The sequence below is a fragment of the Ipomoea nil genome, unplaced genomic scaffold (assembly GCF_001879475.1).
Source record: "Ipomoea nil cultivar Tokyo-kokei standard unplaced genomic scaffold, Asagao_1.1 scaffold1421, whole genome shotgun sequence".
Classification (NCBI taxonomy): domain Eukaryota; kingdom Viridiplantae; phylum Streptophyta; class Magnoliopsida; order Solanales; family Convolvulaceae; genus Ipomoea; species Ipomoea nil.
The window spans coordinates 1,269,072-1,296,444 of record NW_017617849.1 but is presented as its reverse complement, the minus strand read 5'-3'; the positions used below and the strand labels follow the sequence as shown (position 1 = coordinate 1,296,444).

General features: G+C 33.9%; 3 protein-coding genes and 1 non-coding gene across 4 annotated transcripts; 2 read left to right on the top strand and 2 right to left on the bottom strand.

The window, feature by feature from the left end:
- Positions 1 to 599: 599 nt before the first annotated feature.
- LOC109188459 (F-box protein At4g22280-like) lies at positions 600 to 5,501 on the top strand. The gene is made up of 5 exons (XM_019339151.1): positions 600 to 827; positions 1,534 to 2,495; positions 2,620 to 2,775; positions 2,850 to 3,154; positions 5,084 to 5,501. The coding sequence occupies exons 1-4, from the start codon at positions 680 to 682 to the stop codon at positions 3,138 to 3,140; spliced, it is 1,557 nt and encodes a 518-aa protein (XP_019194696.1). The 5' UTR covers positions 600 to 679; the 3' UTR covers positions 3,141 to 3,154; positions 5,084 to 5,501.
- A 9,395-nt stretch (positions 5,502 to 14,896) lies between these two features.
- Positions 14,897 to 18,756, top strand: LOC109187761 (glucose-6-phosphate/phosphate translocator 1, chloroplastic). Its single transcript, XM_019338071.1, has 5 exons — positions 14,897 to 15,914; positions 16,140 to 16,365; positions 16,708 to 16,930; positions 17,553 to 17,766; positions 18,443 to 18,756. The coding sequence occupies exons 1-5, from the start codon at positions 15,390 to 15,392 to the stop codon at positions 18,452 to 18,454; spliced, it is 1,200 nt and encodes a 399-aa protein (XP_019193616.1). The 5' UTR covers positions 14,897 to 15,389; the 3' UTR covers positions 18,455 to 18,756.
- Positions 18,757 to 20,612: 1,856 nt separating this feature from the next.
- TRNAM-CAU lies at positions 20,613 to 20,684 on the bottom strand. The gene has a single exon. It is a non-coding gene; the product is annotated as a tRNA-Met (tRNA).
- A 535-nt stretch (positions 20,685 to 21,219) lies between these two features.
- LOC109187762 (septum-promoting GTP-binding protein 1) lies at positions 21,220 to 24,238 on the bottom strand. Its single transcript, XM_019338072.1, has 6 exons — positions 23,635 to 24,238; positions 23,409 to 23,529; positions 23,198 to 23,294; positions 22,926 to 22,965; positions 22,684 to 22,767; positions 21,220 to 21,563 (listed from the first exon to the last, which is right to left on the bottom strand). The coding sequence occupies exons 1-6, from the start codon at positions 23,989 to 23,991 to the stop codon at positions 21,399 to 21,401; spliced, it is 864 nt and encodes a 287-aa protein (XP_019193617.1). The 5' UTR covers positions 23,992 to 24,238; the 3' UTR covers positions 21,220 to 21,398.
- Positions 24,239 to 27,373: the final 3,135 nt, after the last annotated feature.

Below are 27,373 nucleotides of genomic sequence, written 5' to 3'. Positions count from 1 at the left end.
AGGAGGTGGCTTCTTCCTTTGTCGACGTAAATCGGGGATCGGAAGCAACCTCATCTTCCATCGATATTGACTGAGGAGGTGGCCTATCCCTTTATTGACGTTGATGGAAGATGCAGACTTCTCTGTCAACGTAGATGTAGCCTGTACTCCTGTAGGAGGTGTAAAGTTTTATTTTTATATTTTTTAAATTGGGACAATAAAGCTTTGATTTTTTTTAATTAAAATTAGAATTCTAAAATATTATAAAATAATGTGTTATAATTAAAAAATATTTTTAACATGCCACATAATGTAAATGTCAGCGTCAATTTTTTAAATCTATCACATTATATATCGACTCGGCAATTTAACATGTTTTACCTAGAAGAAACCTACCAATAATGATGATCACACATTTTTAATATTAAATAATTTAATTACATAAATTTTGTATTCCATGATTTAATTATACAAAAATTTGATAGGTCACTTTTTTTCCAAAATTCAATGATCTATTTAACCTTTTTGTTTTGGAGCCAAAATGGTGGTATGGTGGAAGGCAAGAAGGGTAGAGTTTGGGATCATGTGACATACGCGTGCGATGCCTCTCATTCCTTCCGCTGCTACAAGCAAAGATGGATGAACATCGTGCCCACACCTCTCGCTTTACTATGCTCACTTGGGCATCGTGCCCTTCCGTATGCTTCATTGCTTCTCCAAACCCACTTCTCTCTCTCTCTCTCTCTGTCAAATTGCATATCCTTTTCATTTGCTTCCACCGCCTTTCCCTCTTCCCAGAAAACTTTTCTCTTCTCCTTGCACCGTTCCCATCACCGTCATGATCCTCAGTAAGCCCCATCTCTCTCATACTACTTCCGCTTTATTTTTGGTGTTTTCCCATTCCTTTTCCTCTTTGTTTTATCCCTTTCAAGAAATGGTTGCGGGTGACGAAGTCTCATGGATAGTTTTATTTGTTTATTTGTCTGTAAAAATCGTTTCTTTTTTTGTCTGGGCATTTTTCGTGCTAAAATGGCTGATTGCTTATACTGATCTTTACAATGGTTTGATTTAGTTTGATGCTTTCGCTTCCGTATCGTCTGGGTGGCGGGTGGGTACTCAAATTGCAAGGCTAAGTTGCACAGTTTCTTATTAATTGTCATCGGATTAACCCTATGGGCTCGCGTTTTGGAAATACCCTACTGTTGGGTGTCCATCAAAGCATTGCCATACTTTGCATTACTAGCGGGGCATTCAGCACCGGTAGTATTTCTCCATTTTTTTTCCTTTTTTTCTCTAGATGATAAGTTAAAAGTACTTGCTAGAATCTATAATCACCTTTTCAATATTAATATCTGAAGTGCTTTCCTAGAGCAAATACTTTCTGCCAGAAATAAGGATGTCTTGTTCTGTTTATGGATGAATGTTGGTGTTTCTAGAACTGTAAATGTGTGGCACACTATTCGGATCCTAGAGTGTTTTATTCTTGAGCATACTGTCAAAAATTTCATTTTTAAGTTTTAACCCTATCGAACTCCTTACTTATTATATTCGCAGGGGAAATGGAGGACATTATGAGCAGTTTCAAACGGCGGCAGAAGGTATCTGAGGTGGTCAAGATTGATGATGGTGAAGATAAAATTAGCCAGTTACCTGATGGCATTCTTCATCACATTCTATCATTTCTTCCCACCTCAAATGCGGTGGCAACCTGCATATTATCAACAAGATGGAAGAATCTATGGACCATTAGGAACAATCTTGACTTTGATGACTCCTTGTTGTACTCGAGCCCTTTTTTTGATTATAAGGTCACTTGCTTTATGCATTTTGTCCAAAGGGTCCTTGAACTTAGAAATGCATCTACTATTGAAAAGTTTTGCCTTTCTTGCCGTGTTTGCTTCAGTGCTTCCCATGTTTGTACGTGGCTATCATCGGCTATTAAAAATAATGTTCAAGAGCTTGATCTTTGCCTGTTTGCGGAGGAACCTTTTTCCTTGCCCCCATGTGTTTTTTATAGTAAATCACTTTTAGTACTAAAACTACAAATGACTTGTATCCTTGAGCTGCCTGATTCTATCTCTTTTCCATGCCTTAGAACCTTGCACCTACGTCTCGTCACATTCCCTGATGATAGCTCAACCCAGAGGCTGTTCTCTGGCTGCCCTGTGCTTCAAGAATTGGCCGTGTTAGATTGCGAATGGATTCACTTGAAGAGTGTCAGTATATCCATTCCTTCACTAAAGAGTCTGACAATAGATGACTTGCCCTATTTTGGATCATCTGATGATCTAAATGGTTGTGAAATCCGGATTGACTCGTCCAATCTCTGTTTCTTAAAGTACAGCGGCTATCTGTCAAATGAAATTTATCTATATAATCTCTCCTCGCGAGTTGATGCTTCAATTCATATTGCTGTTCTCTGTGAGAAGAGGAACCAGATTGCTTTCCGTGCTGTTAATCTATTTAGAGGACTGAACAATGTTAGCTCTGTGAGAATATCGAGTGGTGCTATCAAGGTATTTACTTTGGGATTGCTATTATCAATGAAATTTGTGAACACATGCCTTTTCTTGCATATGGAATATTAAACAACTGAACTGAGATTTTAAAATTTTTCTTGAATCCCTTGTGCTTGGGAAGTCTCTATTCAGTGCAGATGATGTACTTGACCGTCTTCCAGTATTTCAGAACTTAACACATTTAGAACTGAGCAAGGAGCTTGAAAACCAAACAGTTGGAGCATTGATGGAGCTGCTTCGACGCTTGCCAAAATTAGAATCTCTTGATTTTTCTCAGGTAGTATTCTAGTAATATTCTAGCTTAATAAGGATATGTTGTAATTCTTGGAGAATGTTATTTTATCCATTTAGGGACTTGATCCTTGCAAGCCTTCTGGAGAAAATGACTGGAAATTGAAAGCAATACCAACATGTTTCTTCTCAAGTCTCAAGACAGTTAACTACTGCAATTTTCATGCAAAAGAAACAGAAATTTGTTTTCTCAAACTTTTGCTGAATATTGCTATCATTTTGGAGGAAATGAATATATTCTGTTCTAAGAGTTTCTTGGAGGACCCGAAGAAGCATAAGGAGGTTAGGAATCATTTGCATACCCCTCCTAAAGGATCAGCTCATTGTGCAATCAAGTTCTTTGAAGTATGAAAGTGCCAGTATATGTAAGTGCCTTCCGCTCTCTTAAAGCATTTTTCTATTGCGTGCTATTTATATTTATATTATACTGTATATACCATCCAAATTGTGATTGATATAGATAAACTAATGCCATGCAAAGCCTTAAGAATGGTTTTCCCTAGCAAGCAGAATGTGATTGTGAAACCTTTATCTATATAGAAGGCTTAACAACTAGAACCTACTGGTTCATAGAATGGGCTTAGTGGTTGTACCTAGGGATCATACACCTGTAATTAGATTCCTGATTGTAAAATAGACAAAAATTCAGCTACTCATTTAAGAGCTTAAGTATGTGTCTTTCAGTCTTTGTCAAAAAAGGAATTTAGGGAGCATTTTTGTTTGAGGCATTAAAGAATTTTCTCCCTATATATACATACATACATTATATATAGAGAAAAGGGTCAAATAAGCCCTTAAACTTTACTCAGAAGGGCAATTAGGCCATTGAACTTCAAAAAAGGTCAATTAAACACTCAAACTTATTATTTTAGTGCATCTAAACCCAATAACCGGTAATTTACCTGGAATAACCAGTTATCAAGAATCCGGCGAGAATTCCGACAATAATTCCGGCAACAAAAAATTTTCCGGCGACATATGAAAAAAAAAAAAAGTTCAACAGTCACTGTTCGTCTTCTCCGGCAGAGAAGACGAACCAGATGGTCGTGGAGACCAGAAGGTCATCTCCTCCATGGAGAAGATGACCGGTCTGGTCCTCCCCTCCATGGAGGAGACGACCAGATCTGGTCGCGGAGACCAGAAGGTCGTCTTCTCCATGGAGGAGAGGACCAGACCGGTTGTCTTCTCCATGGAGGAGACCACCAGATCTGGTCGCTTTCTCCAATGGAGAAGGCGACCAGAAGGTCGTCTCCTCCACGGAGAAGACGACCAGATTGTCTTCTCCACCAGAGAAGATGACCGGTCGTCTTCTCCGGCGGGGAAGGCCGGAAAATGGCACCGGTAAGTTTTGTTCATTTTTTACGAGCGTGAATAGTGGTCAACGACTAGAATTTTACCGGTAACTTGTTGGTTACCCTTTAATTTGACTTAATTGACTCATTTTAATAAGTTTGAGTGTTTAATTGACCTTTTTTAAAGTTCAGGGGCCTAATTGCCCTTCTGAGTAAAGTTTAAGGGCCTATTTGACCCTTTTCTCTTATATATATATCGAATAAATCATGTGAGGATGATTGCTGGCGTGAAAAATGAGAAATAACATGGACCATCTAGATCAAGTGGTTAAATGTTCCAGATTTATGCAGTGGCAATTTCAAAATTTTTTACAAGCAGTAGTGCAAAATTTACTATGTAAAAGTAAAAGTTTATTTGACATGAAGTGCACTTCTGCATATGAGATTCTTTTCACCCTTTTTGCACTGGATTTCACCCCTATATATAATTTATTTATTTATATGTATATATACTATTTTGTGTATAGGTACTTATATGAATATAATCTCTTAACCCAATCAAATAATGGAATAGTATTCTTATTTTATTCCTTTTTTATTCAAAATTTGTTTGGAATCCTATTCCTATTCACTCTATTTCCATTTCGTGAACCAAATGCCATGTTAACACAACTAGTCTTATTCCCATACTTTCATCTACCTTTCAATAGATGAATATTTATAGCCTTTGAGGTTTGCTTGTTATAGCTATTGCTTTCCAGTGTAAGCTTTATCCATTTAGTTTCAAGTTTTCTTTGTTTAAACTTGCATGTTATATGAGTCTTGCATATTGGGTCTCTCCTTAAATTTATACAACATAGATAACATCGAGTCCCATATCGAACTCCCACAAGTAGAGCCAATGTAATTGCTATACCCATGGCATGAAAGAATAAATGGATATACAGCGTAACTTTTAAGGTTTGATGCTATTTATGTAATCTTTGTTGTCATTTGATTCAGTTTTCCACAGGTAGTATATCACAAAACAATAGCGGTTGAATCTGGTCAGTAGCTTGCCTCTTTTGATTGGTGATATCAACATCTGGTCATGATGTACTTGTTTCACATCACACATGGACTATCAAACTATGATGCACTTCAGGCAAGGGTAACGAGCGCTATTTAACGTATTTTAGTGCAGGTTTAGTAGTACTAGTGGGTTTTGTATCTGGTATTTTGCTTCAGATAACCAAAAAATCCGACCATTGTCTTTTATTCCTTTTTTGTTTTTGTCGAGGGGAAGAGAATGGAGGTTGGATTTTGTGAATGTTGTAAAAATTAGCCTAACTCATAAACAGGTTCCATCCTGTAACAGAACAGGACAACAATGTGATGATGCTTTTTGGGATAGAAGGAAATGCATATTTATATATTTATGTTACAACATAGAAATTCTGATCTTTATTATCATTAAATTTACAGTATTGTTTTAAGTGTAATCCCATGTGGGCATGTCCTGTCTTTGTTAATCAGCAGGACAGTGGTAGGGCTCATTGGGAATCAATTGTTTGGTTCATGGCTGTTGTGTTGAGAATGCCCCTTTTTATGCACAAAGAATATTCGGAAAATGAAAGGAAGCATAATCTGTGGATTTGATTAGTTGATTGGAGAAAAGTGTTTTGTAAATTAGCTGATAGCCGATTACATGCAAAATGACTTATTCAAAAAGTTGATTTGAACAGCTTTTTGAATTTTAACATTTTGGAACAATAATAGTGGTGAAATAAGTCAAAATTGATTGATAAGTTAATTATGTTACAAAATAGGGCTATACAGATCTGTAAAAATTAATAATTGACAATGAAGTAAGCAATTGTGTTATTGCCAGTGCCATGAAAATGTGGCTGCTTATTCTCACAAAGGTCACTTCGACCCTTATTCAGTTTTCAACTTTAACATAGGCCTAGGTTTTGGTTTAAGGTTTCGAAAGGACAATAATGTTATGGTTTAGGTTTCAAAATGTCAAAGGATGGCATGGAAAGATTAGGTTTCATAAGGTCAAAGGATGGCATGATATTGCATTGATATCGGTGTGACATTATTTATTAGTTGATTTAAAAGGATTTTAAATTGATTAACAATATAACATGTTACAAAGTTGGTTAAGGGCAACATGATTTAAAAGGGTCTTTTTGAAACGGTTATCAATAGTATGTAATGTATTCACAATATATGGATGAGATAGAATTGCATATGATAGAGATATATTTCGATCTTGCGTTGTGTGTGTGACTGATCATGGTATGACTACATATTCTCACCGTGTAGGAAGGCTACACGTGTTGTTTTGCCTTGGTCTTATCACTATCAGTTAGCACGCTTTGGACAGATGACTTGATCGACCGTTTACTTGTTAGAAACCCATCACGTGTAGCCAAATGAAGAAAGACAAGCATGTGTCTCTTGGAATGCCTTAGGGCATCCCCAATAAGGGGATTTTACATAGGTTTTGGAATAGTAAAAGCTTGAGGTTGGATTTTAAACAAATGTGGTGGTTGAAATTTTAGTGGGTTTTTCTCATGCAAAAATGGGTTCTTTGTGGGCCCCATTAAATATTAAACAAAGAGGAGAGATGAGAAAGCAAGCGCGTATTGCGCAATTTTCGCGCCCAGTAAGGCGCGCCCATAGCACTCGCCTCTTGGGCGCGTTTGGCGCAGCTAAAGCGATGTAGCTTGCATTAAGGGGGACTTTTGGCCAAAATCTAATGAAGTGAATCCTTACTGCTTAGGAGTCTGTCAGAGTAGAAGTGTCTTGAGTAAAGATCTAACTATATGAGGCACATTTAAGTCCGTAGCATACGAGATGAAGTTTTAAACTTTCAACCTATCTTAAGATATAAGAGTGCACGACTATTCACACAAATCAAACAGTTCTTTTCTCTCTTCATTTAATATTTATTTCAATCAATAATTTTTTTTCACTCTCTAAAAAGTACTCCATAATAAAATATTTAAATTTAATTAGTTGGTATTCGAAGAAATAAAATCTTAATTTATGGAAATGTATTCTTAATAAGTCATAATGTACAAAGTGATGGAGTATTACATAAATGATTAATATTAAAATGAAATGACAATGTATTAAATATATATACTTTTGAGTGCATTAAATAATATGAAATCTTGAGGTAGTACATCAGAATTTAGTACACAGCATTAGAAAGTTTGGTAGACATAATAGTATATATAGGCATACTTGATGGAATATGCTATTTCACAAACATTATTATTTATAATTGCTTGATGGGCGGTCACCACTCACCACTTTTCTGAATTCTTTTGGTCTTCACTCTAAAATATAATAACTATAGAAATAGTCCTTTGTATACTGATTTTATTATTCTGGTCACCAACTTTTAACTTCATTTAATAATCTCTTTTAACTATCAAATTTGAAAGCCCTATATTCGGAAGATTCTTGCCAATATTCTCTCAATCAGACCTATCACACAAGGTAATCCCAATACGATTTATTTTTCATGTATTATTTTCAAATTATTATATAAGAACGAGATTTGCACATTCTCAGATAGTGTCTACACCTAAAAGAAGAAAAAAAAGAACTAAAGTGATAAAACCACTATAATTAATGAATTATTTCAGTGGTTGGTTTTTAGTTTATGTATCACTTGACATGATGTTTCAAATAATTTTTGACACATAAGCATTATATGGATCAAGTTAGGGAAAGTGTAGGGTAACTCTGATTAAGTTGGTCAGATTATTAGTTAAATAATCACAAAATTTCAAGTTAAACTTTTAGTGAGAGTGACCTATTGACTTTCTTGATTTGAGCAAGGTACACCCTATATAGTAATATAGTAATTGTGAATTATCTTAATCATCCAAAAAATTTTGGAGAAGTTTGGTTCCGACATCACAATAAGAATCGTAAAAGAAGGGATGGATGGGTGTATCTACCAAGAAATTGACTGTTGAATATTGACCAAAAAAAGCTTAGAGTAATTATTATTAGCAGCATATTCCATTTTAAAAATGTTATATCCTTAATAATAATAATAATAATGTTTGTTTAATGTAGTACATACAGTGTATGGTGCTTTTATTGTCGAAACGTCAATATTCAACGGTCCGAATTTGTGATATGAAGAGTGAAGACACCCCACCAAACATTGTGTAGTTTGGACAAGGAATTACTCCAGCGCCTCATGTACCTGCCCTTCTTACGGTTAACACCATAAAATGTGATTTGTGTAAGTGGTAAATAAGTTGATACACTATGGCTCTGTTTGGTAAAAAATTGGCCTATAGGTCAATTTTGACTTATTTGACCACTATTAATTGTTTGATTTAGTTAAAATATCAATAGAAATATTTGGTTAATTAGCTTTTTGCAACTCCAAAAGGCTAAAATTCAAAAAGCTACTCTAAGCAACTTTTTCAATTAGCTTTTTGAGAAAAGAAATTATACCAAACAGCTATCAGCTAACAGCTAATTTACCAAACACTTTTCTACAATCATCTAATGTTATCAACTATTTATACCCTTTAATTAACACAATCAGCTAACAACAAACAGCTATCAGCTAACAGCCATTTTACCAAACAGGGCCTATATATAGATTCAGGTTCAGATGCATTTAAGTGTTTCTCGTGCGGTTGTGCGGGTGATTAATATGCGCGAGTTTTGTACTTAATGTGCATGAGTCTTGTGCTTAATGTGCGTGAGTGTGTAATGTTTAATGTGCGTGAGCTTTGTACTTAATGTGCGGGAGTCTTGTGCGTAATATAATGTGCGTGAGTGTGTATAGTACTTAATGTGAGTTGTTATGTGAGTTGTTGTTGAAACTTTAAAGTGCATGAGTTTTATGCTTAATGTGCGTGAGTTTTGTGCTTATTGTGCGTGAATCGTGTGCTTAAGGTGCGTGGGTGTGTACTTAATGTGAGTTGTTTTTAAAACTTAAGGTGCGTGTGCTTTTGTGCTTAATATGCGTGAGACTTGTACTTAACATGCGTGAGGTTGTGTTCTAAAGGTGTTTTGTTTGTGTGCTTAATGTGCGTGTGTTATGTACTTTAAATAGGTCAGATTAATGCTTAACGTGCGTCCACCCGCACAATCGCACGGGAAGCCTCAAATGCACCTGATCCCTTCATATATATAAAGAGCCCAAGAGAGTTAGGCCTATAATGAGTAGAAAAAATGGCGGTCAAATTTTTTAATCAAATGAATGGCTCAGATTGATTAGATTTTAATTTTTCCTTGTGATTTCCTAATTTATCCTTAATGAATATGATTATCCGTTAACTTTTCCGTTAAATATGATCTTTTCTGTTAGTTTCTGTTAGTTCACCGTTAACTTACTCATTGATTTTATAAGAAAGGTCTCAGGTTCGAACCTCATCCCAATCAAATTAAAGTTGGCATAATTAGTACTCTATTTTACTCTTATTAAATTAATTAATAATAAGAATTTAGTAGCTACAACAAAAAATAATACATATGCATTTCTTTAATTTAGAATTATGTGTGTACAATGTCTTTATTCAAAAAAAAATTATTCATTATCAATAAATTAAATAAGAGAAATAATTTCATTAGTTATACTATCTTATTTTTCTCCAATGTAAAAAATCTTTACATTCAAATTAATCAATTAATTATATTCACTACATTGTCTATTATCTTTTTTTGTGCACTATTTTTTAATTAAATATCAAAGTTATAATACAAAATAATGTTATATATTTATTTACCAAGTATTTTATTAATACTATGAAAAAATTAAAAATTTAAAAAACATAATTAATAAAGCCGGTCATATTAACTACTTGAGGGATTTGTTGACAAAGAGAGTATTCAAAACACACAACAAATTGAAGTGAGAACTACATCGCAATGTTCTTGTTTGATAATCAGCAGTTAGGGGTTAGCGTTAGCGGATTTGACTAGCGAATTATATCAACGGTTGGTAAAAAGATATTTGAAAAAATTAACCGTTTAGATTAACATGTAAAATGACCTAAGGGTATACATAATAATAATAATAATAATAATAATAATAATAATAATAATAATAATAATAATAATAATAATTGTTTTAAAAAATAAAAATATATATAATTAAGGCAACCATATTAACTACTTGTGAGATTTATTGACAAAAATAGTATTCAAGTCACAGAACAAATTGAAGTGGGAAACTACCTCGCAATGTCCTTGTTCGTCAATCAGCAGTTAACTATTCAATATTAGTATATATTTAATATTTTATGCCTTAATTTTTAGTTGCTCCCCTTTATGTCCCGTATTTGGTTTCAACCATACTTATACAATTATTTTATTGACAATTATAATCAATCTTGACTATATTATTTTGCATTTGTAAACTTAGAATTACCTATTTAAATACACAAATTAAACATTCAATTATCTATGCATTAACAATTCCAATATAATCTTGCATTGATATATTTTAAAGTACTTATTTAAAAAAAATAAAAATATTGGGCATTATCCCAATCGCGCAATGCACGTAAAAATTAGTGTATATATATATATATATATATATATATATATACACTCAAAGCTATGAAATTTAATTTTGAAAATTAATTCCAACTAAAATTTTAGTACGAAACCAAAATAATAAGTGATTTAATTTATAGAAAATTAATACCAAGAAATTTATTTATATAAAATAAATAAATACTAAGAAAGAGTTTTCTACCCTGAGGTTATAACCCAACAAAAATAAGGAAAGATCCAAGTCGTGTGTAACACACACTTTCCTTAAAATTGATTCGCTACCTTCGGGAGCTAGGAGCGTTGTAGCGTCAGCCTCCCAGGATAAAATGGATCACGACATTAAGTTTGAGCATTCAAACAAAAGGTTCGGCGAACAAAAATAACAAGCTGAGCACTTCGTAGTTTTACCCCAGTGCTGGTAGAAATTTTAGAAGAAAATGATTTTAAGAGAGGAAGAGAGAAAATTTAGATTTTGACAATTCAAAATCAGCTTCCAAATATAATCTGCCAACACTAACATGGCGTTTGGTTGGAGGGGGGAATTATATGGGAAAGGAATTGTAATTCCATGGGAGTTGAATTACTGGGAATAAAGTGAGAATTTAAATTCCAGAGTTTGGTGGACAGGAATAGAATTACTGGGAATTTCAATTCCAATGTTTGGTATACATGGGAATTGAAAGGGAATAAGTAGTATAAAGTAAAAAATGTCCATTATTGTTGTTAAACATTAATTTTAGGTTAAAAAAGGAAGGGATAATATTGACTCATCACTATTTTTTTACCCAAGAATTAAAATCTCGGGGGGGGGGGGGGGGGGGGGGGGGGGCACATGGGATTTTAATTCCATGGAATTGCAATTCCCTCCAACCAAACTACGGAATTTAATAGTCTTTGGAATTAGGTGGGAATTAAGCGGGAAGGGAATTTAAAATCCCTCCAACTAAACGCCCTGTAAGTTTTTATATGAGAAAGAGAAGTTAATAGCATTAATCAATGGCACATAAATCTAATTTAATAATCAAATTATAACGTTTAAAACGATCATACTTATTATCAAAATATACTTATTATCAAAATAATATCAACGGTTACAAAATTAATATACAATTAATTCATATCAACCATTAATAACTTGTTTCAAAACACCTTAGTGGTCGAGAAGTCTGTACATCCGGCAACCTATCGAAACATTCTGGAAAGTTGCCTAAGCATGCACCTTCTGAAATTAATCTGGATGGTCACAACTCACAACCATTCGGAACTGTCCGGATGGTGACCATTCAGTACTACTAACTATTTGCACCATTCGGTGCTGCCACCTTCCGAAAGGTGCAATAAAAACACTCCAAAGTGCTTAATGAAGTAATTAGCACTATTTGAAATGCTACACAATTAGCACCTAAACTTAAACTTAACTTTTGACTTCTCTCAAATAGGTTCCTTTTGAGAATCAATTTCCCATTCATTTATTATCTATTTTTAGCGTACAATATATCAATTTCTTCGTCTCACTACGAATAGTGCAAACCCACTTTGACCCAACTCAAATCGGAAGTGGATCCACATATATTTGTACCACAAAATAACCACTTTATTTGCCATTTTATGCTAAAAATTCCAACAATCCCCCACATGAATGAAAATTAATTTTTGGAATGTGGAAAAACGACACGAATGTGCTCAACGGTCGATCCCTACATAGGATAGGTAGGTGTTACCCTTTGAACCTTGCCTTGTGAAGATATGTTTACTCTACTGGATGTTCGGTAGAACTGATGTCTTTGAACCGACTGCCGTTTGTGTAGATGATGACATACCCCACACAAGAACCTTCCAACATTTGTTCTATTCTCATGGTTGTGCCTGTTTTGCTCATGGATCACCTTCCTGGTTCTGCGAGAGTTTCAAAAGAATTGAGCCCAATCAATTATCCTTTGAAGCAGTCTACTTCTCTCTCACATATGTGATTCTTTTCTGAGTATCCCGCACACTCACAAATGTCAACCGACATTCGAATCATTAAAGCATCAACATGCTAATCTCGTGCGGGAGTCACTATTTTGTCCAACTCAGAGACTATTAGACAAATGTGGTTAAGTGGATGAAACACGATTCTCATGTATGATTTGTGAGCTATTACAAACGAATAAGAGAGATTTATCTAATACACACTCAAATAGTGACGATTGATTTTCTCATCATCCAAAAACTAAAATAAGGGGGTGACGGGATAATTGGATACATTTACTAGTATTATTGAGATAATTGAATATCTTTACCGGTATTACTTTCTAGCTGGCACTAGGTCTGAGGAGAGCAATAAATCCGTTACATAGGCACTTAATGCAGAGTCATTATAGTTATTATAGAGCCGTTGTATTTATTAGACTAAATTAATTAGCCAGTATCCAATATAAATACCGAACCCTTGTGGTAGGCATGGGAGTGACGATGGGACACACTCAAATATTATACTAAGAACTATCACCAATGCAATCGTTTAACTTGTCACTCCTTGCTTACTATATTCTTAACTATATTCTGGTAACATTCTTACGGTCAGGGAGTGTATCATGACTTGTGGAGACTTGACTTTTAAAATAATAGATTTTAATAAATTATCAGTGACTTTCATTAAATATTTATAAACATTTGTAAACTTTATAAGAGTCTATAAAAGTCTATATTAAAAATATTAATATACTTTTATTAACTTTTGTATTTCTTTTTTTTTAGAGAAAATTCCAATTTTGGTCATATGACTATAGGAGCTTTGTTAATTTCAGCCCCTAACTTTTAAAGTATCAATTTAGTACCTTGAGTATGTAATTTTTGTCAATTTTGGTCACTCCGGCCAAATTTCGCCGGAAAATATTAATAAGTAAAATAATGAGGGTATTATAGTAATTTCACTCCTCTTTTCTTCTTTTACGGCGAGACCATCTTTTCCGGTGATGGAACACCAAATCTAGAGCTCCACACCACATTTTGCTCTTTCTTTCCGTTCATCCACTTCCAATAAATGAATAATTTCACGGATTCGGTTTGGATGATCACAAATATTTGCCCTTTGCAAATTCTTTAGACTTCTGGAATTTGTCTTAATGTGTGTTAACTAAAGTTGGTGACGCAATCACTGATGTGGAAGCATTCAAATGGACTAGAAACTGGTATTGGCTGGAAGATTTCTTCATTATCTACGGTGAGTGTTTATCAGTAGATTTATTTCTCCCATATGTTTTTAATATTGGTCCGATGAGCTTTGTGAGTTTCCGATGGCGCACTGGTCTCGTACGCACAATCAGTTGGTATCGGTACCATGACTTCCTCAAGTTCGCCGGAGAGTTTTTCTCAGGTGACATGGTAGACTCGCCGGAGAAGAAGAAGAGAAGTGTGAAATGATTAAAATGCCCTAATTATTTCAACTATTAAAATTTTTCGACGAAATTTAGCCGACAATTTGACCGGAGTGACCAAAATTGACAAAAATTACATACTCAAGGAGTCAAGGTACTAAATTGACACTTTTAAAAGTTAGGTGCTGAAATTAACAAAGCTCCTATAGTCATATGACCAAAATTATTTAAAAAAAAAAAATCTAAAAAAGTCATTAAAATTCTAAATTAAACACAACTCTACAAACTTCCAATGACTTTGATTCTTATTATTTATATAATTATTATTTTCTTATAAAAATGTTTTAAAATATGTTAAAATTCTTCATAAAACTCTCCATCTATATCTTCTTCTTCGATATCAATTTTCTCAACTTCATTATTTTCACCATAGTAAGGTGAGACATTAAATGACAATAACATATACAATATTAATAAACACTTCCAAATAAAAACTTTTTCATATAAAATTTCATAACAATATTGACTACAAATGGGAGGTCACATGTTCGAATCCAAGTGGGGTAATTGACTCTTTGTGCTTCAATATATTAAGAAAGTATATATAGACAACAATTTTTTTTTTTTTTGAAAGCTTCTAGCTCTATTACATTGTAATGTAATATAGACAACAAAGTTAGTAGTACTAAAACCAACAATATTGAATAAAAAAATGATTTAAATAAAATATTTAAAAATATACTTACTAATTTTTTTTTTAAATCAATAACTTTTTTAATATTAATTAATATTGAGTAGATCTAAGTATAATTTTAATTTACCCCTTTCGCATGACGTAAACGTGGCCAATAAATACAATGTGTTAGTTGGAGCTTGGAGTTTTCAAGGCCTTACAATAAGCAACCAAAACCAAACCCTCCAATGCCCATACGGCCCTACTTCCCCTCTCTCTCTCTGGATCCAGCGGCCACCTTTTGCTTTTTAATTTTGAGTTTTATTTTTGTAAACCAACCCTTTTCTCTATTATTGTGATCTTTTCTCACATGAATCTCTTGCCAAGTGCCAACCCAATACCGTTTCTCGCTCGTAATTTGTGAGTATTTACTTGGCGTCTCTCTGTAACTCTGTAAGTATCACACAACATTACTGGTTTCTGGTTTGAGTTTGACGGCCATGCTTGTTTCACTATATTATACGCCCACTTGGATCTTGCGCCTCCTTTCATTTTCGGCCGTCAATTGAATTAGCGTTCAGAGTTTTGATCAGTCACTTCTGTTTCCCTTGAGGAGTTATATATACATTCAGGTAGGGAGAGAGATCTTTCAAGTTGGCACCTTTTTCTTTTCTTTTCTTGGTTTTTTAAATCAAAACTCAACTACCCACTTTGATCTTTGCCTCAAAGTTCCAGTCTTTACGCTATAATGATGATCTCCGCTGTGAGGCAGTCTGGGCCGCTAGCGATCCGCGGCTCTGATTTTTTCCGTCCGAAGTCGCCGGCGCCGGCGCCGAAGTTATGCGTTCTCCCGCCGCTCCCGGCGTTGAAGCCTTGCCGGGGTTCTGTTCTCTCGTTGGCGAGGCCGGTCCATGTTTCTTCTGTGGAGACCTTTGGGAGTTTGAAGGAGAGATCTCGAGGCGATGATCACGAGAAGCGTGCGTTGGTCACGTGCAAGGCCTACGAGGCCGACCGATCGCAGCCGATCGAAGAACCGGCGGCCAAATCTGAGGCTGCCCGGAAAGTGAAGATCGGAATCTACTTTGCGACTTGGTGGGCTTTGAATGTGGTCTTCAATATATATAATAAGAAGGTTCTGAATGCTTACCCTTTTCCATGGCTGACCTCCACGCTCTCCCTCGCTGCTGGGTCTCTGATAATGCTCATTTCTTGGGCTCTGAGGATCGCCGAGACTCCAAAGACGGATCTTGATTTCTGGAAGACCCTCTTCCCAGTAAGAAAATCAATCTTTTTGTATTGTTCTTCTTGATCAGATGTTTTATGTTGTATTGCCTGTGATCTTTAGCTTACCTGTTTATTTATTTTAATGGATTTTATCATCTGAGGATGCTAATATGTTGGGAATTTTCTATTTTTCTTGTTTGTATTGTAATTGGATTGGACTATAGTGTTTTTTGATGATGTTGATGTTAATGTTGTGTTGGGTATATTTATTTAGGTTGCAGTTGCACACACCATTGGACATGTGGCTGCTACTGTGAGTATGTCAAAGGTTGCTGTGTCTTTCACTCACATTATCAAGAGTGGGGAGCCGGCTTTCAGTGTTCTGGTTTCCAGGTTCATCCTGGGAGAGAATTTTCCGGCGGCTGTTTACTTATCACTCGTCCCGATTATTGGTGGTTGCTCGCTTGCTGCCCTTACCGAGCTCAACTTCAACATGATTGGTAACCACAATTTCCTCTATCGAAATGTTTGTGATTATGTGTTTCTTAAACCATTGCCGTTTACTATAGTGGAGAATTCATGGTTTCTAGGAGTTATTGCGTTACTTCTAATCAGTGTTGCAAAAATCAGGCCTAGGCCCTAGGCGGTCCCCAGGCGCTTAGCGATTTTTTCAACCTTGCTTCTAATATAAATCACCTTTAGAAAGAACTATTGCACTATTTAATTGATGGAGTTTTCCGGGGATTTTTACTACTGAAATACTGCCCAATAATGCTTGTTTACTCTAACAATACGCAATTTGCTGATGCCTTTTCATTTTGGGTTTTGGCTGTTAACTTCAGGGTTTATGGGTGCCATGATATCGAACTTGGCGTTTGTTTTCCGTAACATATTTTCCAAGAAGGGCATGAAGGGGAAGTCGGTTAGTGGGATGAACTACTACGCTTGCTTGTCCATGCTATCTCTTGTTATTCTCACCCCATTTGCAATTGCTGTGGAGGGACCACAAATGTGGACTGTTGGGTTTGAGAAAGCTCTTTCCCAAATTGGACCCAATATCATATGGTAATCAGATGACACCTATCGAACCTTGTTTATCTTTTCGGTACAATATTTGGCATAATGTTACTTCAAGATGTTTTGGGTAGGAAACCTTTTTTGTAGTAATTATTATTTTCGTCAATTTTTTCAATGAATTTATGCAATGAGGACAATGAGGACAATTGCAGATATATATATCTATTTTCTTATTGGCTTGCCAATAGTTGGAAAACTCGTTTTCATTGAATTCCAAAAATGATTAGGTTATCTATAGAGAATATGCAAGCAAGCTAAATGATATTTCAAGTGTGGATTTAACATTTTCATATCCAACGGTTCTCATAATTTCTTATGTAGTGATGTATGACCAGTGTTGCAAAAATCGCGCCTAGGCGCTAGGCGGTCGCCCTCCTAGGTGCCCTAGGCAGTTCCCAGGCGCCTAGTGATTTTTTCAACATTGTGTATGACTATTCGTTTGTTATAGAAATATTTAGTTTGAACGGACTAATAACTACGATGAAGGCTAGGGAGCTCTTCAATGTGCATTTGCGTATCTGTTTATACCTTTTTAAACTGCGACCCGTCTATACAATCGGTGTGTTTTTGGTTACTGATGTTTTTGTATGGTTAATATCTGCGTGTATAGGTGGATGTTGGCCCAGAGTGTGTTCTATCACCTCTACAATCAGGTGTCGTACATGTCCCTGGACGAGATCTCGCCTTTAACTTTCAGTATTGGAAACACCATGAAGCGTATTTCTGTTATTGTCTCGTCCATCATTATCTTCCGGACACCAGTCCAGCCTGTCAATGCTCTAGGAGCTGCCATCGCTATTCTTGGAACTTTCTTGTATTCACAGGTAAATTATGTCTTTTTGTATTGTTTTGGTGATTAAATACGATTCTCCCTTGCTAGATACCTCAGTCTGAAAGCTACCGAAATTTTTTCTGCAAAAATGAACACTACTTCCATATAAACTAAACAACAACACAATTTACATTTTGAAGTTCTGCCCCCACATGTCTTTGGACCGAGGGAGGGAAGTGTAATCTGTGGTTATCTAAGCTGAATTTGTCACCATTGCTGAAATCCCAGAGGCCTAACTGTAGGAGGCACCTTTAAGCCCGTACCATACTTAGACTAATCCCTGTTCACACCGGCCCGGCCCAATTAAGGGGTAAAGTGCTGAACAGATTGGTTTTTTTCATACGAGAGGGGTTCGAACTCCTGACCTCTCTTAAAGAACAAGAGTGCCGGCCACTCACGCCAACCAAGCTGGTTAAGTAGCTAATTAGGCTTCTGCATTTTTATTTCCTTTTTGTCATTTTGTGTAGTATACCTAAAAATGAACATTCAATGTATTGAAAATGAATCTTTAGTATACAACTAATGAATCTTATGTCAATGGTCCATCTTGTAATGATCGGACAAAGTATTGAATTGTATTTCAAGGGCACGTTCTCTAGTTTTAGCGAGGATGCATATTTAACTTAAAAGGATTGCCATTTTTATCGTATTCTGGGTTGTTTTTGCAGGCAAAGCTGTGAAGATTTGGGCAGAAGGAAGTTGGTGCAGCAGAGAGGAAGGAATGAGATTTTGGGGGTGGTGATGAAGCAAGCAAGTTGCTTTGTTTGTAGATAGCAAATAAGGAGTTTGAGGGAAGTACTCAAACGTTATTATAGTGATAGATTGGGCAGAGTTTATTGTAATTTTTTTTTTGCACCTCCAGAGTTGAGAGAGAGAGAGAGATAAGAATGTTGAACTGTATAAATAAGCGAACAGAGATGATGATGAGCTGTTAGGGAACTCTTTCAAATTTGATAAATAGAGTATGATGGTTATGATGATAGATTGCCACCGACGCCTAAAGTATAAAAATGGCACACCTTAATTGAAAAATTTATGCATCTTTAAGTTTATAATAATTGGATGTGTTTTAAATGTTAAAATGGTGCACTTTACGTGTTAAAAAAATACACAAGTTATGAAAAGATACACTTTAAAGTTTAGAGTGAAGTTTAAAACAAAAAATGCATCATACGTTTTCAACTGAAAAATTGACGCACAAAAATCACACCTTAAGGACAAAAACTACGCACCTTAAATTTGATTAATAAACAAAAAATCAAATTGCCGTTGTATTTTTTAAAGTTTTTTTTTTTTTTTTTTTTTAATCTGAACTGTTGATTTTGATTAGATCAAACTGAAATTAACTCATTTTTCACCTAGAATATGCATATGATTCTCTCTCTCTCTCTATATATATATATATATATATATATATATATATACTTGGCCGCCTAGGCGACACCCCAAGTGCCCAACTAGCGCATAGCACCTTCGTGAGAGCCAACCCACTCAAGCCATTTAGACTTGATAGATCACATTGAGGTTAAAAAAATAATTTGACCTTAACCTACCATTTTTTAGAAAATCTTTTCGACGCAATTCATTAATTTTAAAATTAGTTGTATCTAATCATCGTTCTAACCGTTTCAATTTCACTACTTTCCCAATCATAAGTTTTGGATTGATTGTCCCACCAATATAAGCCCAGCCAATATATTAGCAATTGTTATACAATGAAACATGGTTGACACAATTGTGTAAACCACGGTGATACGCCATATATATGTATATTGTCAAATAAATCTATAATAAAATTAAAATAATATTTTAGTATTGCTATAATGTATTGTGTGTATAAATTGAAACTGAAAAACATAGCTCATATAAATATGTATAATGTCAAATGAACATGTAGTAGAATTAAAATGCTACTTTAGTGTTACTATAATGAATCTATTGTATGTATAAAATGAAACTGAATAAGAGAACTCATATAGATATGTATATTATCAAATGAACGTGTTTTGAAATTACAATGATGCTTAGTGTTGTTATAATGAATATATTGTGTATATAAAATGAAACTAAATAGCAAAGACATGAGTGTAATTAAAATGATACTTTAGTATTATTATAATGAAATTAGTATATGTGAAAAATAAAACTAAAATAGAACTTATACCATGATCTATACTATTATATGGACCATGATCCATAATAAAATATTCCATATATTAGAAGTGTCCTAATATGTTTGGGCTTGGACCAAAATTTATGTTAAGGAATGGTCTTAAATATGTCTTAAGGCAAATTATTCTGTGGACCAGTGTACTAAGATACACATTTTACATATTAAATATTTACAATTTCAATACTAAAATACACAATTTAAAACAAGGATCCATCCTGGTCCATGGTATAAGAACTGAGGTTAGTCTTAGTGGCTCAAAAGAGTTGATTGAGTTATGATTTTACAGGTATGAGTGTTTCTAGGCTTAATAAATGTTGAATTATCATTTATCAACTTTGTGTATTTATGGCCCAAAAAAGAGTTTAGGTTAATCTTCGAGGCTCAAAAGAGCCGAGTTATTATTTTACAAGTCTGAGTGTTTCTGGGCTGAATAAGAACTGAGGTTAGTCTTAGTGGCTCAAAAGAGTTGATTGAGTTATGATTTTACAGGTATGAGTGTTTCTAGGCTTAATAAATGTTGAATTATCATTTATCAACTTTGTGTATTTATGGCCCAAAAAAGAGTTTAGGTTAATCTTCGAGGCTCAAAAGAGCCGAGTTATTATTTTACAAGTCTGAGTGTTTCTGGGCTGAATAAAAAGATGTGTACATGGGAAGCTTTTCTCTATCAGAGCCAGGTTTCGATCCTGGGACCTGTGGGTTATGGGCCCACCACGCTTCCGCTGCGCCACTCTGATTTATTGTTTAAATATTGTAAATTTCTATACTTATTAATTTGTGTAGATAGCTGTGACGCTAAAGCCCGTTTGTGATTCTCGGTATTTGCGCCACATTGATGGCCTTAACTCATTCTTTAAAATAGTGTAGTTTCCCAAAAACTTGATTTATACACTTTTGATAAAATTTACAATATTAAGTGCTTTGTAAATTGTAAACATGTACTTTATTTTTTTTGGAAAGTTACTGGCTCTATTACATTGTAGTATCTGTTCATATACTTTCTCAACCTACTGAAACACAAAAAATCAATAACGCCTCCATTGAAGTTCGAACTCATAATTTTTTTCCAAATGAAAGTCCAACCTGAATACCATTAAACCACATAGTCCTAGTAAACATGTACTTTATACTTTACTAGAAGTTCATACTTCATAGATATTGCGCTAAGCACAGAATACAATTTTACAACTTACATATTATTGTACATTTTTCTATGCGATTATATATACTATATTACTCTATATTATATTATATAGAATATTTATAATGAGATAAAAGAAGAAACCCAAGCCTTTTTATTTTACCTAAAGAAAGATAATGGAAAAATACAATTAAAAAAAAAAAAAAGAGTAACAAATTTAGGAGGATAAGCCATTCTCTATATTATGTTTTTGTCCCTTGTGAGAAAAGGGAGAAGATGTTATGTGTATTTACAAAAATGAATGCAAAAGCTAGAAGTCAATGATGGGTTCGCCAATGGTGAGATTCCTCTCAACGTTCCATGGTAGGTTAAAAAGCTTCGCCATTATAAATTTGAAGATCTTATTCACATTGATGTTATGGGTCGAGCTCGAGAAGAATAAGGTTGCCTTCATCACCTTTGCATATGCCCTTGCCTGCAAATTTATTGTGTATCAGTTCCTCAAATCTTAAATATTACTTTGAGCAGCACAGCTTTTTGCATATAATCAGTTATCAGCTAATTTACTAAACACTTTTCTACAATCAACTAATACTATCAACTCGTCAACCTCACTAACCCAATCAGTTAACAACTATCAACTATTTACTAAACACTCCCAAAGTAGCAGCTTTTTGCATATAATCAACTATCAGCTAATCAACTTACTAAACACTTTTCTACAATCAGTTAATGCTATCAACTCGTCAAACCCATTAACCCAATCAGTTAACAACTATCAGCTATTTACTAAACTCTCCCAAAGTATTGATATAGAAGTGAATATTTTTTGATGGGTATGCTCAATAGTCCCAACTCCCAACCAACATTCTTGTGCTACCAAGACAAGCAAGTTTCATATAAAGAAATGTTTGGCGTTTGTCCTTGAACTTATCCGATAAGGCAAGGCCTAAAGGACATACTACATAGATACAATTTGTAGTTACCTTGTTTCTTTCTTTCTACTTGGATTATGTCCGGTTGGACACATGTATTTTGTAATCTCAATCTTTACGTTGACGTTACAAAGGGGATGCAGAAAACAAGACATTTTTATCAAATTTTTAGGCAATGAAAAAATTTACAATCATTACTCGAGAATATGCCCAAGATAAATCATATTTTGTGATTCTAGAAATTAATTTAATAAATAATCTAAATTATTCAAATTAAAAAGTTAACAAAGCCTCCTCATCATGAAAAAAACATCGTTATAATTCACACACGAACAGGTCGTCGTAGGTGGGCCCACACCTCATCCTAGGAAAAAAATCTGGGCGTTTGTTCTTTGGATCGTTACGCACGCAAAGAGATTTAAGGACTGTTTGGTTGCTTATATTACATTATCTTTTTGGGGAAAGAAAATGACTCCTTAACGTATGTCCGTTTCGTTGCCCCGAAACCTAATTTTCAAGGTCAAAGCTCAAAAAATAATTTTATATTTTTTTTATTTACTGCTCTCCTGTTTTTGTATACGTGTCGTTAATTATCAAAAACCAAACAGTAAAAGAAACATTAGAGAACTGTAAATAGTTTTGTAGGTAAAAGGGATTTACCTGAGTGACGATTGTCCACTGAATGTCGGGCGGAAGCTGGGCAAAATCGTCAAACTTGGTGCCGATGAGTATAGGAATTGCATTCTGCAGTATCAACTCAGAATTAGATACACACTCCAAATTAAGTGCATTTTAGTCATTTTAATTCTTAATTATCTGACTTTATAATATTAATAAATATAATTTTTATCCCTGTTACGAAACAACAGTAATGTGAAACAGAATCAAACAAAGTTTCGTACCTGATTCCACTTTCTTGCTTCACTGAACCACCCTATAACACTGCAACACCAAAACAATTTTTTTTATTGAAAAAAGAATTAATATATTAAGATTTTAAAGAATTAATGACTTTGTGATCTAGTGACACAAAATGACTCGATCATAGAGTCAGTATTAATTCGTCGTGCTTCAATAAATTTAAAAAATAAACAGATACTACATTGTAATAAAATCAATAGCACTTTAAAAATATATATATATTAAAAAAAAAAAAAAAAAACTTAAAGCATACCTGTTTAGTGTTGATCTACTAGTAAGATCGAACATGAAGAGAATAGCAACTGAATCTTTGCAGGCAATTGGAAGTTGATCAAGTGAGGAATAATCTCCTGCCCAATTTTTTTTAAAATAAATCAGATTTACCAATTTATAATTTAAAATTCTATTATTGATTTATTACTGAAAATAATTTTATTTTATTTTTTAAATAAAAATCTGCATACCTCCAACATCCCATATTCTGAACGCAATTCTTGCACCTCGTACGAATAATGTTTTGTCCATTAGGTTTAATCCATTCATTTGCAGGCATCTCTTCTCTTCTTCATCTCCAACATACTTTATCTAAAATATTCCCAAAAAAAAAAAAGGATTGATGAACTTTAAGGCTTTAAACTTTAAAGGGTTTATTCGAAACGAATAGAAGTTTGATGAAATTATAAAACTGACCACAAAACTTGTTTTCCCAATCTGGCAATCGCCCAAGATACTGATCTTCAAGGTGACCAAATCCGAATCACTCTCGTACCCGCCACGAATAGCGGTGGTGGGGTCCTCATCGATAACCGTCCCGGATTCTGCGGATTCCGGCGGCGGCGGAGCAGCAGCACCTCCGGTCCGGGATATTCTCCGGTAGCGCGCCGGGTGCTGGCCGGTGGAGCAGACCAGTATTCTATCCCAAAGGAACCGGAAAAACTCCCTGAAATACGAAACCCTTTCCAGTAACCTCCACCGGAAGTTGACGTGCACGATTTTCCGGCAAAGCTTGGTCATCTTCCCGGTGGCTTCATGGGCTTTCTGAGCCATGAGTGTGGCTTACGCTCGGAGAAGATAATGATTCCTGAACTCTCATTCTGTGTCAAGTTTTAGGTTTTGTTTTGCGTATTTTTTTCTTTTCTTTTTTTGATTTCTACAATAAAGTTAACGAAGCAGAGGGAAGAGAGAAAGGAAGTTTATTGTTTTGGGGGGTGGGGCAGTTGACCGGAGTTCTTGGGTGCCTAATAGTCCAAGTTGCCGGCTTTCTTGGTTCCAAATGTAGGCTGGGCATTTAGGTCAATTAAATTAGGCTCAGCTTTTGATATATAGAAGTTCCTAGGGGTACTTTGGTCATTCCGGAAAAAGGATAATTTTGTAAATTAGCTCGTTTTACCTGATAGGGATTGCTCCATTTTAATGAATCTAATGATGCTAAAATTCAGCATTAGACCTGAATTATTATATTCCTTTTCTTTCTTTTTTTTTTTTTTTTTTTTTTTTTTTGAAAAGAATGATTATATTCCTGGGTGCTACTAAAAGGTGAATCACTACTACTTGTTGGACTAAATTTTGGATCATATAACATTTAAATTTTATTTATGTGATTAATTGAACTATCCATATGAAATGAATTATTATTAAAGTATAGACTCAATCTATCAATTAGGGGGTGTTTGGTTGGCATGAATTGTGTTGAAATTGAATTGGAATTCAATGAAATGATAAATTACATTTTTTGGTTTGAGCTAATTGCAATTCTATGGAATTGCAATTCTCACAATTCATTGAATTGCAATTCATAGGTCTCAATTCAATGAATTCATGCAAAGGGAAAGTGGAGGAAAAGACATATTTGTCATTGAATGTTATTATTAATATTATTATACAAAGGGTATTTTAGTCTTTATATCATTACTCCCATTTTCATTATTCCTTCCTACCAAACAATGTAATTATAATTCCTACTTTATTTACACCTTATTCTTTTCCCACCGAATTACAATTTCTTTCCCCTTTAATTCCTTCCTTCCAACCAAACGCCCTGTTATAGTTGTGTTTAATTTTCTTCCCTTAATAATTATTCATGAAGTGATGTTTTGGTATTTTTGTTAATATTCTATTGAATTTAGACATAAAATCAAAACTTAAAGGGTAAAGGTAAACATGAAATTTGATGTTCTCTTATTTTCTTTATATGAGACAGATTTTCTTAATATTACAATGTTATTTGACCATTTTTTTAGTTTAAAATTTGTTGAATAAACTAACTGAAACACGGTTAATAATATTTATGTGACCTGTTAACATTTGATAACAAATTTGGTCTATCTAGCAAAATTTGATTGAAATTCTAAAATGGTTAAGATTATTAGTGCGTTTTTTGGGTTGTCATATTTGAATACGATTACAAGTTTTACTTTATTATATTTTAAAAATTAATAATTTGTAAAGCGGACAAGCAGTTACAAACATTGACATTAAAAGAAAAAAAAAAAGTGAGACAAAACATTATTTTCTTGTAACAAATTTCACCTTTGTGACTAGTTGAGTTACCACTTCATTTTTTAACTAATCACATTATAGTTATTTCTTTTTACGAACCGATGTACTATATTATAATTGCTTATTTATTTAATACGTACAATTCTCATTCTTAAATTATTATAAAATAACACTTTTATTCTTTCAAGTACCTTGTGGTTTGATGTCATCACTGTTATTATTTCAAACAGAATTACAAGTTCGAGTCTCATCTCAATCTCAAGGGTTGGGATATTAATTGAAACTGAACACCAAATAAGGTTACTCGTGACCATTCACCATTCATTAGTCGTCGGAGCACATTAATAGGGAAAGGAAAAAAAAAAAAAAACGATGACTTAGACCGAATAAGGCGACCCGCAACCATTACACTAAAATGACATATTAATTTGTTTAATTGTAACTTTTAAAAGTTTGAAAGTTTAATTAATGTATCATATAAAGTTCACCGTGTATTTAACCATTTTTCTTTTCAAATATAAATGCTTTTATGTGTCATTAATTCATTGTAATGAGATTTTAGCAATTTACTTTAATTTTAGAACACAATTAAGATTTCGAACTCTTATATTACTGCTTAAAATAAGGCATATGATCGGTCAAATCAACTTAGCACGCGGAGCCTAATTATGAGTTTTGATGTTAATAATCAGAAACAAATTGAAGGAATATTATTTCATGCATTGTTTTAATGCTGAAATTGGCATTAATGAATTAATGAATTATGAAGCAGAGGAAGGTTCGACGCACTGATGATAATAAAATACTTAATTAATTGATTTAAGCACAATTATTTAGTAATTATATATTTGTTAAGGAGCAAACCTCCAACAAGAAGAATACAAATGTTGTGATGACCACGAGGTAAATAATCAAATAGGATAAGCCACATCCTCATCATCACCAATTAGAATAAACAAGATATTATCATGATTCGTTTAAAAAAAAAAAAAAAAAGATATTATCATGATTTTCATATAACCCGGCCCCCATTGACAATTATGCTAAACAAACACTAGTAAAAATCAAGGAATATGACACTCTAACCCCTTAATTGTGATCATTGTTTATTTTTTGTTATTTATTTATTTATTAATTAATTTGTGACTTTGGCTTAGTCAATTTATTTTAGGAGTAATTTATATATATATATATATATAAATCAAGAAGGAGGATAACACTCCCCCCCAAAAAAAAAAAAAAAAAAAAAACTAGTTGTTCAATATTAGAATATGCATGGGTACGGTCGATGAATGCAGAACCAATCTTCCTCAATAATCATTCAAAGGGGAGTATGTAGGAGGGACTGCAAGCATATGTGTGTCATAACACTATCGAATGGACAAGCGAACTAAGAAATCTATCGCTCTATTATATTCTCTAAACATATACACTACTTGGATTGCCCCATGTTTCCTCCGGTAATATATTGCAAGAATATTTAAAATCTTAATTATGAATCAAAGTTGTCATTTTTCTAAGAACATATAGAGTAAATTAAAACCACAAATTTTTTTTACTGTGATGAGTACCAAGGTGCCATTTGGAAGCTAGAAAAAACTCAATTCAAACATTTATGATAATTTAAAAGATGAAAAAAAATTTATTTTCATGTTCGTTGAACTCTTAACTAGGAAAAGTTTAGTCAAATAGAAATGTGATTCATTAAAGGGTACGTCTCTTGTGACACAATCTCTTTTTTTTTTTGGTGAGATGTGTCATATTTAGATAGAAATATAATATTTATGATGAAAAATGTAATACTAATCAGATATAAATGAAGTGTTATTTATGAGGAAAATGTGATATTGTTGATTAAAAATGTACTCCGTACGTAATACTTTTAAATCAAAATATAATATTTAAGCGTTTTACATTGAAATATCTGTTC

Coding starts and splice junctions, on each gene's coding strand:
- LOC109188459 (XM_019339151.1), top strand. CDS start 680: ATGCTTCATTGCTTCTCCAAACCCACTTCTCTCTCTCTCTCTCTCTGT. Junction 828..1,533: donor CATCACCGTCATGATCCTCA/GTAAGCCCCATC, acceptor TTATATTCGCAG/GGGAAATGGAGGACATTATG. Junction 2,496..2,619: donor TATCGAGTGGTGCTATCAAG/GTATTTACTTTG, acceptor GTGCTTGGGAAG/TCTCTATTCAGTGCAGATGA.
- LOC109187762 (XM_019338072.1), bottom strand. CDS start 23,991: ATGGCTCAGAAAGCCCATGAAGCCACCGGGAAGATGACCAAGCTTTGC. Junction 23,530..23,634: donor TTGGGAAAACAAGTTTTGTG/GTCAGTTTTATA, acceptor GGAATATTTTAG/ATAAAGTATGTTGGAGATGA. Junction 21,564..22,683: donor AGTGGACAATCGTCACTCAG/GTAAATCCCTTT, acceptor ATAAATTTGCAG/GCAAGGGCATATGCAAAGGT.
- LOC109187761 (XM_019338071.1), top strand. CDS start 15,390: ATGATGATCTCCGCTGTGAGGCAGTCTGGGCCGCTAGCGATCCGCGGC. Junction 15,915..16,139: donor TCTGGAAGACCCTCTTCCCA/GTAAGAAAATCA, acceptor ATATTTATTTAG/GTTGCAGTTGCACACACCAT. Junction 16,931..17,552: donor ATTGGACCCAATATCATATG/GTAATCAGATGA, acceptor CTGCGTGTATAG/GTGGATGTTGGCCCAGAGTG.